Below are 11,144 nucleotides of genomic sequence, written 5' to 3' on the forward strand. Positions count from 1 at the left end.
AGCAGGGTGAGGGGCAGCAGAGCTGTGCTTGCTGATGACAGTGCCAAAGGACAATGACATTGCAGCCTTTGTGCTGACACAACTGCAAAGCTGAGCATCTGGGACATGAGTGCCCTGCCCCTATGCTCCCCTGGCCAAGTCCAAACTCACCTCAGCTGCTGAGCCTTTCTTTACCCCCAGCTGCCATGCTCCTCTTTCTCCTCAAGCAAGTGCCAGTGAAGGGTAGAGTTTCTCTATGTGTAACATCACTTTTGGATCTTTAGGTGACAGGAAATGGACTCCTGCATTCAGAGTGGAGGAGAGCAGGAATCACCCTATGCTCTGCCCTCTAGAAAGGGGTTATAAATGAGGTGTGAGGCATGAGAGATGAGATATAAAAGCCTTTCAAAGACTGGTCTCTGCTCAATATGGGGATTGATGAGCTCATAAAGAAAGAAACTGTTCTTATCTGCATCTTCCGAGAAACCCACAGACACTTTGCTCAAAGAGTTTGATATCACTATAATATGTGTTTATAACTTTTGACATTTTTAATGTTAATATCATTGAAGACTCAAATCATACTCTCCATAAAGAATGAACTTTGCAGTCTGAATGGTCTCAGTCTGCCTGCTTAAGCCAAGCTCAGTTTTGAACCTACCTGAATGTCTCTGCTTGTTGCCACTGCAGAAGCCTCAGCCTGCACAAGAACTGCATCACTGTTTGCTGAAAATATGCAGAGAAGGAAAGATGATCTCAAAAATCTCAATGCTACCTGTTTTCTCTGGGCACTGAAAGTCCAACTGCATATTCAGTGATAATTATGTCTTATTTCTCTTTTGGCTAGAATTTTTCCTGCTTTTACTAATGTGGAGATGCTTCATACTTTCTGCTCACAGATTTCCAGACCACCCATGAATGCATTGCAAATGCTATTGTATGTTCAAATTTCATAATGCTTAAGAATACAAAAAATTCCTCTGACTATGCTTCATAAAATTTAGATTTAAAGAAAAGCATTTCTTTATTTTTTTCAGTAATGTGAATGCAGTATTAGGCTCATAAGCATTTAAATGAGTCAGATGCTTTATTTGTTGATTTCAGAAATTTTTCTTTGTACATGAATGCAAAATTTAAACTGAATTGATTCTGAAAGAAATAGTGCTGAACACAGGCATATGAAAAGCAATCTGAAAATCCTGACAGGGGTAAAGAAAGAGAAATTAAAGTGCCCATGATATATGTGGGGCTCAGAATGAAAGATAAATTGTTCCTTGCACGTGCTGTGTCAAGCCAGTTGTTGCTCCAAAGCTCTTTACAGGCTTTATGCCCACACACTGACTGAGCTGCACATCCTCCCTAGTAAATCTCAGTAAGATGCAGAAAGGGGAACTCTGCTCAGGCACTGCCAAGGTTAAAGCACCTCAGAGGCTTAAATTTGCACTTTTTCTGTCCTTATGCTAACCGATAAGGCAATGACAGTCCACAAAGATAGGCCTGATCTCACAGAGATTTCAAACTCAAAATAACTACCAATAAATCCAAGAGGGAAAAATAGAAATCAATGGATAAACCAGTCATTTCTTTGCACTGGTAGGTGTAAAAGCAAAGAAGGGGTTTAAGGAAGCATACAAAAGAAGATAATAATACATTTTGCAGAGTTCCTTATAAGCATGAAAGACAGTATGGCAAAAGGGACATAATTGGCACATTGAAGGCAAAAAAGGGAATAATAGAGGCCAGCATCATGAGATAATTTGAGGAAGACACCAAATTTCACCCCTCAAATGTATGTTTTGCTTAGCATGGTATGTCCAGGAAATGAAAAGGGATTAACTTAAATAAAAATGGGGAACTGGGAATGAGACGCTTTAAGGAAAGAGAACCATAAAATCTGTAAGAATAGCTACTATAAAAAGGACATTTACGTGCTAAGAAGGAAGAAATAAAGGATTCAGCTGAAGATTGTCAAAATAGCTCTAAGCCAAATGTGAAATAGTTTCCAGTAATTCAGATGCCTTATGGGCAGCCAGGTCCTTTGCTGTCCCCTGCGAGGGGAGCACTCAGGGGCTGGCGTGGTATGACGGCGTGTCCTCCAGTATGCTCTCCGTGTTTCACATGCCAGCCAGGGAAAAGGAAACGGATCGCAGGGAAATCGCCATCTGCTTTTGTCAATAAAAGACCGCATGTGTGCCTTGAGCCTAAACAGACTGAAGGCAGCCTTTTATAGCTGCACGGGGGGAAACGGGAGACCTTACAAAAGTGTGAAAAAGTATAATTTAAAAGGAATAAACAAAAATTACTGTGACACTACTTCATCTGCTCTATATAGACTCCGACACAGTATCACAGAAGGCATGGGAACTTAAAAAGGCAGGGGTTCACATTAAACCTGTGATTTACTCAGTTTCTGAGTTCCTAGTTTCAAGAACATTATTACAGATATTGTTTTCTCACACTTTAATGTAATTTGTACTGTACAGGGGGAAAAGATTGTAAAGTTTCTCATTCTATAAATGTGTAAAAAAGGCATTTGTATGCCTCGTTCACTGAAAGCACCTCACAATCTTTGGTGTGTTTATACTTCCAAGGCACATAGGCAGGTGTATTAATTTCCACATTCCATAAACCATTTAATGGAGGCATAAGATCTCAGAAATACAACTTGAAATTAAATTGAGTATAGGCAGAGCTAAGGCAGTACTGAAAACAATATCACAGTCTGAATCACACAGAATCACAATGTGCCTGTGATAGGAAGGCATTTCTGGAGATCATTTGCTCCAATCCCCCTGCTCAGGCAGGGTTGCCAGTTGTCCAGGACTGTGATCAGATGACTTTTGAGGATGGAGGCTTCACAGTTTCACTTTGGCAACAAGAGAATGCTAGCTAGCCTATAGTTCACCAGATCCTTCTTTTTGACCTTCTCACTGATAGGCTTGATATTTTCTTCCTTCCAGTCCTTGTGATTCTGCTCTAATCACCACAACATTTTCAAAGATAACCCACAGTATCCTTGCAGTGACATCAGACAGCTCCCTTAACACTTGTGGGTGCCTCCCAGGGGATCCCACGGGCTTGTATATATTCAGTTTGTTTAAATGTTCCTTTCTATAGGCTCTTCCTCCACCAAGGGTGTTTTCCTTTTTCCAGACTTTACTTTTGATTGCAGATGTTCCTGCAGGCTGGTCTGACCAGCAAGCACTGAGGTAAAGAAGGCATTCACTGTCTTGATCTTTTCTATATCCTTGGCACCAGGGTCCCTGCCCTCATTCAGCAGCAGGCCCAAATTATCCCTGATCTTCCTTTTGCTGCTGGTTTGCTTGTAGTAGCCCTTCTCATCCCACATCAGGCTTAACTGTAGGTGATCTTTGGCTTTCCAATTTACATCATGGCACTCTGTGTCTGCATTGTTCCTGGGTCACCTGCTTCTGCCCCTTGCCTTCTTCCTTTTTCAGTCAGAGCTTAATCAGGAGCTACTTGTTCATCCACACAGCCCTCCTGCTGCATTTGCTTGACAGTGGCTTTATAGAAGCTTGGGTACAAGGGATGTGTGTTTGGCACCATAGACACAAAGATTTCAAGGCAGAAAAATATTCTTTACCAAGAATTGAAGACAATTCATCTATGCTTATATCCATGTCTGCTTTCAATAACCACAACAAGCTGTACTACAGCTAGTGCCCCGACCCAGTATCCTGGGCAGATACACCTACAGAGACTTACCCCAATGACAGAGGCAGTCTGCCACAGGGCAGAAATATGGACAAAAATGCCCCCATCTTAAACTAGCTATTTCACCACTAATTCCCAGCAGGATTACGGACACAAATGCCCCAGCCTCTAACCAGTTATTTCACCAAGATCCCCTCCTGTCTCTTGCATTATATATATGTGTTTTTCTAAATCAAACAGCTGAATTTGTAATCATTAGCCCATTTGTTTTAACAATCCTTAATTTACTGCCCTGAAGCCTGCAGCTGGACTGTGGTTTCTTGCAATACTGGTGACAAAAAATGACCTTTCAGTCACTTCATGTTCAAAAATCAGTACATGACGTAAGGAACATTTATACAACAAAATAAAAAAACAAAAAAAAAAAAAAAAAAAAAAAAAAACCAACCAAACAAAAAAACCTTTATTACCCATTTCTTACAAAAGGAGGCTGTATCAATACCCTCAGCATGCAGACAGTAGTTTTTGTTACTTATTACACTTAAAAAAAGGTGGCTGTCATCCTACATATCCATACTCCTAAAGACAAGTGAACTCATTGTATAAGTAAGGTGAACTCTTCTACAGGTTTGTAGACATGGGTATGAACTTAATCCTTTGCACAGGTTACACAGAATCATAAAAGATCCTGAGTTGGAAGGGGCTCCCAGGATCAGAGAATCCACGTCCCAGGACTGCACAGGACAACCCAAGAATCACACTGTTGCAGTGCCTAGCTACCCATAAGTAATTTCCTAATATCCAACCTAAAGTCCCCTGACACAATTTCAGGCCATTCTCTCAGGTCATTTTCACTGGTCACCACAGAGAAGAGATTAGTGTAGCTGCCCCTCTACTTCCCCTTATGAGGAAGTTGTAGACAGCAATGAAGTCTCTCCTCAGTCTCCTCCAGGCTGAACAAACCAAGTAATCTCAGCCACTCTTTGTATGGTTTCCCCTTAAGGCTCTTCACCACCTTCATGGTTCTCCTTTGGATGTTTTTTAATAGTTTTTTAACCATTTTATAGTCTGGTTCCCAGAACTACCCACAACTACAATGAAAACCAAGGTGCTAAAACACAAAATACACATAGAATAAACACTTTCTAATATGAAAATGTTTAGTAATAATATAAACCAAAATAAATGTGGTGGGTATGTAATATCAGAATGATATTCTGAATAGTCTAAGTCATTCATTGTGACAATGGAAAAAAAAAGATTAAAAGTCTGAAAGTCTTATATTAAAAGTCAGTTCTCTCTCTGTTGGTGGGTTACAAACTGCAGCTAAATCTATAAAAGGACACAGATGCATTTTGATTGTCTAAATTCAAACAGAAAATTTAAAGCCATCAGTAAGTTGCTGAATTCATCAGACTGGACCCAAGACCTGTAGCTTTAAAGTATGATCTGCCATTGCTTTTCAAAATGCCAGGAGACACAAGAGGCAAGATGTGTCCCAAGCGGTGTCCAACCAATGGACCACGTCTCACCCCGGCTGTCCTTCCTCCAAAGCACTTCAGAAGCACCTGCTCAAAGGCCTTCCCTAGGGAAACACAGAGGAGATGTCTGTATGTGTGATGTCCAGAGCAATTGAAGCTCGTGTGGACGCTGACCTACCTGCATGGGAAGGACATCTTGTCACATGTGAGGGAGGGGCTATGGCATGCAGATCTCTCTTACTCTAAGCTGTGCGGCTGACCTGTCTTGCTGGAAACATGACAGTGCCAGGGCATACCAGCTCTCTGCTCAGTGCTCCACTTTGCAAAAAAAAAAAAAAAAAAATAATTATTTGAAGGCTGAACAATGAGACAAAACAAAATAATGACTGTATATTGAAGTCATTGGGTCAAACTGCTAACACTGGACCATAAGGGCCAGTCCTTGCTTGCCCTAAGAGCTAGAAACTAGAAAACAGTAACACTTTCTGAAGAGTAAGAAACAGAGGCAAGCTGTCTCCCACTCCCAGGCAGGCCTGCAAAGTAATTAGACTGCAGAATCATGCTCAGGTTTTGGAGCAATTACTATGTAATTCTCCATGCCAAAGAGTAACTCTTAATGCCTTTACTGAACAGCTTCAGCGAGAGAAAATGGAAATATTTGTGCTCACATTTCCTCATCCTAGAACTTCATGGGAAAAGCAGAGGGAGGTAAATGAAGGGATTCAAACTTTCTTAGGTGGGAATTAAAGCCATGCTTCCTGGATGAAAAGGGACTGCCTCTTAAGCTTTCAAAGGGGCAAAAGCACCTCACGGCAGGGAAGAGGTCAGAATGCTGGCTTCCAAGGGATATACTTCTGTCCAACCAAGTACAAGGAATCCAAGTCTCTGAGACAGGCACAAATGCTTTGTATTTCCTATTTGTGATGTATAGCTGGGGATTACATCACCACTGGTATAAAATCTGTGCCCTACTAGCACACCAGGCAGTATATGTCACATACATTTCTGCCAAGCTGACTGGGATGCACTCTATAACGTTTATTCCAGCTACCGGAAACAAACAGCCTTTCTGAGCTGAGTGTAACAAAAACAACAACTCAACAACAGCAACTTACTGGCTTAGCCTTTTGCATCTTGTGGCTGTAGTGTATTTTTTCAGGCAGTGAGAATCATAAAACCAGACTTAGGGTACCAGCCTCTACCTGCCAGCTGAGCAAATTACAGACTTTGGCACTTGACTTTCTCCCCATAGCCTGAGCCCTACAGAGAGCCTAGGCACTTGATGTGGAGGCTGTTACTTCCACAACCCCAAGTGCTTGTTTGATTTAACCCTAAATCAGTTTCAATTCACAACAACTAAATGCCAGGAATCCAAATCTCTGAGTCAAGCTCAAATGCTTCCTATTTCCTGTTTTAGACAGACTTCTGTTTAGCTGGGTCCATCAGTTTCATTTCACATTCTGTGACACTTTTCAGCATAAATTTACATTATTCTACTCTATGTAACTCCTGTCCCCTCCAAATCTAGCTGGAATTCATAAAAGCCAGGCTGGCTGTAGCCACATGACACAAAGTAATCATCATTAAAGCACACGTGGTCTTTCTATGAAACATGATGAGACATCACCTACCAGTGCCACTCTAAAAGATACCTGCTCATCAGGCATTTTTTGCTTAGATCACTCATCCCAGAAGAACTGGGAGAGAATCAGGAAACTGGAAGCAAGCACAAGCTGCAGAGAAGGATTGTGTGAGGCTGTTGAAGCAAATGTCGATGGAACTGAAGTTTAACTTCATGCTCAATCAGGTTATCACCTGCTTGTCATCACTGCAACATGTCTGGCCACACCAAGGTTTGCAAGAAGCTAAACCATCAGGAAACTGCCCTTCCCTGCTCAAAAAGATGGGGGGTGGGGAAGGATTGTGGGGGGAGGAGAATGGAGGAAGGGTATTGGGGAAGAGAGAAAGAATATTTTTCTGCTGGTTTAACTCTCCAAAATGGCTTATCAGGAGGTCAGAAGGAAAGCCAGGGCACACACAACGGGGGGAGTGGAACTGTAGGGCCAGAGCACGGGAATGAAGGGAGTAAAGAACTACTGCTGCATTGCCTTACCCTGTGCAAAGGTGTGACTACAGTGGAGCAGTATTTGTCCTTAGAACTGAAGGTTGTAAAGTGTTTACAACTCTCCACTATCTCTATTTTTTTTGTCCACACCCTGCTTAATGCAATGGAGCCCTGATACCCTTTTTTTGCTGCTGAAATGGTGTTCTTTAAAGAAGAATCAGCATATAGCACGAACCAGTCTTTTAGTGATATACTCACACCTTCCCTGCTGTTAGTTATTTCGACTTGCTGTGATTGCCCTTAAGGGAGGGGCTTGGGATTTCATAGAGCGTTTTTGCTTTTGTATCATCTAAGAAGTCTTTGATTGGGTTGGGCTGGGTTGGGTTTGTTGTTGGTTTTCTTATTCTTGATTTTACTTTGGGGTTTTTTTTTCTTCCCAGAAGTAACCAGCCTCATTACTTGATGTCAGTTATCCAGTTGGTTGACAGATATTTTTTTATTATCTGTGATAGAGACCAGCTGTATGATACTTTTAAAATATATAAGCTCTGTTTAGCTTTCAGTTTCCCAGCACACTGGACATTCAAACAGTCTGGATCCTATTTAACAAACATTGTTGAATGTATGCAGTTAATAAAAGCTTGGCAAATATTAGTAAAGGACTTGTAATGGTTGTGAGTGACATAAAGGTTAAAAGCTTTTTATAGCATTTCACCAAACTGGAGTAAAGCTTGAAGAAACTGAAGTGATGTGTCGGTAGGAAATCTCAGCACAGATTCAGACAGCATTAAATATTCATTTTTTAAAAAACTGGAGAAGATGCAACAATTCTGCATATCTGAATTTAGTTTTGAAACTTTTAACTTTATTTACCTCATATTATCCTGTTCCCCTGTTACCAGAACTGTCCCAGTTTGAAAGTTCCTGTGAAAAAAAGATGGTTTTTGTCCTATGCTTGTCTTACACTGTTTCTATATAAGGACCAGGACAAGAGAAGAAAGGACTTGTGATAGATGAGCATTTAGGGAATATTATCTCTCAGAGTAAAATTTGCTTATCAATTTTTAGTTTGCTTGCTGCTGTCTCTGCACATAGGAAAGATCTCTGTGCACCCCAGGACCCAAGGAACTTTCCCAGCATCTCCTCAGAGCTCAAGTCACCCGGGGGAGAGTCACAATGTGAACACTAGAAAGCACACAGTTTCTGTAAGGAATTCTGTAAACACTGGATTCCAGCTCCCAAAACCGCTTGTAGATTCACTTTCTTTAAAGGCTTGTCTGGACGAGGATAAAGGTGCATTAAGAAAAGAAAAAAGGTGTCAGTGAAAACTCTTAATTAACGTGTTTTCAGATTCTCAGTGTTGACAGGGTGTGTTGCATTTTAGTGCATTTGCCAGCAAACAAGTTAAAATACATTTGTGTCCCAGCTACGTGTGGCAAGTTAGGACATGTTTTTAAAAGTTTCAGATTTTAACAGGAGTTAAAACATGTTCATGATTGTGCTTTTACCTTAGCAGAGTGTGAGTGCCACTGATGGGTTTTTCTGGGACTCCAGCGAGAAGCTGCCATACCGGCAGGGAGCTGTTATTGAGCAGCTTTCTCCTTGTCCTTTCAACTGTCCAATGAAAATACCATTTCATTCACCTGTATTTCAGGAATGGATAAAATTAATGTTTTAGGCAGTATTGGGAGAAGAAAAAAAATGTTTGGTACAAGTGAGTTGGGAGATTTGGCAGTAGCTTCAGGAGTCAGAAGCCACACCTTCATAGGGTGGTAAATTGCAGCTTCAGTACCTGATGTAAGGGCAGGATTTCCATAGCCACATAACACAGAGTGTGGCACCACATTCAGCTTTTGTTCTAGTTGTGGACAAATACTTTTCAGGAGCATCTTTGCCTCAGCTGCTCTTGGGCCAAAAGCTATCAGCTTTTTTTCCTAGCCTTCCCACAGAATGTTAGTGCAAAGTTGACATAAGCACTACACACCATGCTTGTACCTGGCTAGCTTGACAGGAAGGTTTGTGTTTATGCCCGGAGTTGTGGCTGCAAGGCACAGATTTATTATTAATGATCATGAAGTCACAGCCAAGAGTCAGTAATACAGTCAGCTGCGAGGTTGATTTGCTGGGCAGCCCTGTACAAAGCATTTTATCATTCTACAACTCTTCCACTTTTCCAAAAGGTTGAGGATGAAAATACCTGAGGAAAAATGTGCTGATAGGAGTCACCTTTTGGAAGTACTGCAAAAAGACAACTTCATCTAGAGGGTGCAACTCACTACTAGAAACAACAGACCTTTGGAGGAGCAAGGGGAGGCAAACCCTGCTGCCCCTGCCCCCCCACCCCCACTGAGAACAGCTCCCCAGCCTTGCCTCTTCTTCATTTTGGGGCTCCACAGAGCTGTCTCTCAGTTACGGTTGTCATGTTCTTAGAAATATCACTACACATGATACAGGGGGAAATACAGATTTTTGGTAACACAGCTGTTGTGGTAAAAGCCTTAACACAAATTCCAACTAAGAATATTCAATTCTGTGCAAATACACTTGACAACAGTACCATTTTTTTCAGACACTAAATCTCCAACACCTTATACACAAGCAACTTTACACTGGTACATCCTTGCTCTTGGCACAGAAATTCTGACAACTTTTTATGTGGAAGGCACAGCAGAAAAGTGCTATTCTCATCTTTGTCCTGTTGCAAAAAACTAAGGAGGTCTTTTTGTCTGTCTGTCTTTTTGTCTCTCTCTTTTCCCTCTCCCTGCCTCTTGGAAGGAGATTAAAAGACCAGGAACTTGAGTAAAGTACAAGTTTAAGAAAGAGAAATCTCCCTCCAGCGTATCTCTTTGCTTGGTGCATAAAGGTGTGGTGCGACAAGGAGCAGCTTGGTAGCTGATGGGCTCAAGAGGTCATTCGAGGGGTTAAATCTTGTATTTGCACCCTGCGGTCAAGGGTTTGGGTTAGAGATAGCTGTCCAGGTTTTAATTGCACTGACACTGACAGAGGGACCATACATATATCCCAGATTTCCTGCTTGTCCAGAGGTTCTAGAGAAAAACTTGTGGAACTAAGTACCTAGAGTAAGATCAGTCAAGCCTTAGTCTTTTTTACTTTCTCTTTTTTTTTTTTTTTTTCAAGTTGTAAAACATTGAAATGGTTGAAAAACATATCAAAAGCATAAAGCAAAACACACCGTCTAAACTCCAAGTCACCATGTGAAATTTTCCGGTGAGGCTACTCTGAAATTCAGACGTAGCTACGGTGGAAAGTAGAAATGCATACGTCCGTGTCGGTGAAATTGCATATGCCCGCTCAGGATGGACAGGTGCCTTTTGATACTGACTGCGAGGTCCTGTCATGGTCTTCCACCAGGTCTTCTTAGGTGATCTGTTACATAAACCAGTCTAAAAAGATAAAAACCCAAACCACCACAAACAAAATCACGATTTCCTTAATATCCAGATTAAAAGGAGCAGGCAAAACACAACGCGTGCAGTTGAGAAGCGGGGGAGGATCCCGAAGAAGGAAGCAGTCCGGCTGGCCGTGCCCCACGGTTGCGGTGCCATCACGCCATAAGGTGAGCCCTCCGTAGCTCGCTCCATCCCTTCTGCCGCCGGTGCCCGCTGCCGCACACCACTCCACCAGCACGCCCGGGAGAGGCGGCAGCCGGCAGATCCCCGGAGAGCGGCTCCCGCCGCCGCGGCCCCCGGGAGCTGCCGCCGCGGCGCCCCCGGCCACGACCCCGGCCCCACCCGGCCCCGCCGAGCCCAGCCCAGCCCCGCAGCAGCGGGGCCGGCGGCCGCAGGTGACGCCGGGGCGGGCAGAGCCGCTCCCGATCCCACCATGGAGGCCCCGCCGCCCCCCGCCGTCGCCAGGGAAACCGCCCGGCGGCGCGGCCCCGCCGAGGGAGCCTCGGGGCGCGGCGGCGGCACCCCGGCACCCCC

General features: G+C 43.0%; 2 protein-coding genes across 2 annotated transcripts in view; one reads left to right on the forward strand and one right to left on the reverse strand.

Moving 5' to 3' along the window:
- Positions 1–10,640: 10,640 nt before the first annotated feature.
- On the reverse strand, positions 10,641–11,058 carry LOC121359299. Its single transcript, XM_041478163.1, has one exon. The coding sequence runs from the start codon at positions 11,043–11,045 to the stop codon at positions 10,641–10,643; it is 405 nt and encodes a 134-aa protein (XP_041334097.1). The 5' UTR covers positions 11,046–11,058.
- MARCKS (myristoylated alanine rich protein kinase C substrate) overlaps positions 10,724–11,144 on the forward strand; it is a 5,465-nt gene continuing 5,044 nt past the window's right edge. Inside the window, exon 1 of the mRNA XM_041478162.1 lies at positions 10,724–10,777. The gene's annotated coding sequence lies outside the window, so the exon portion shown is untranslated. The remainder of the gene's footprint in view (positions 10,778–11,144) is intronic.

The sequence above is a fragment of the Pyrgilauda ruficollis genome, unplaced genomic scaffold (assembly GCF_017590135.1).
Source record: "Pyrgilauda ruficollis isolate IOZ18807 unplaced genomic scaffold, ASM1759013v1 scaffold43, whole genome shotgun sequence".
In the NCBI taxonomy this organism is placed as follows: domain Eukaryota; kingdom Metazoa; phylum Chordata; class Aves; order Passeriformes; family Passeridae; genus Pyrgilauda; species Pyrgilauda ruficollis.

What these genes read in the sequence shown, in the direction of transcription:
- LOC121359299 (XM_041478163.1), bottom strand. Translation starts at nt 11,045, where the DNA reads ATGGTGGGATCGGGAGCGGCTCTGCCCGCCCCGGCGTCACCTGCGGCC.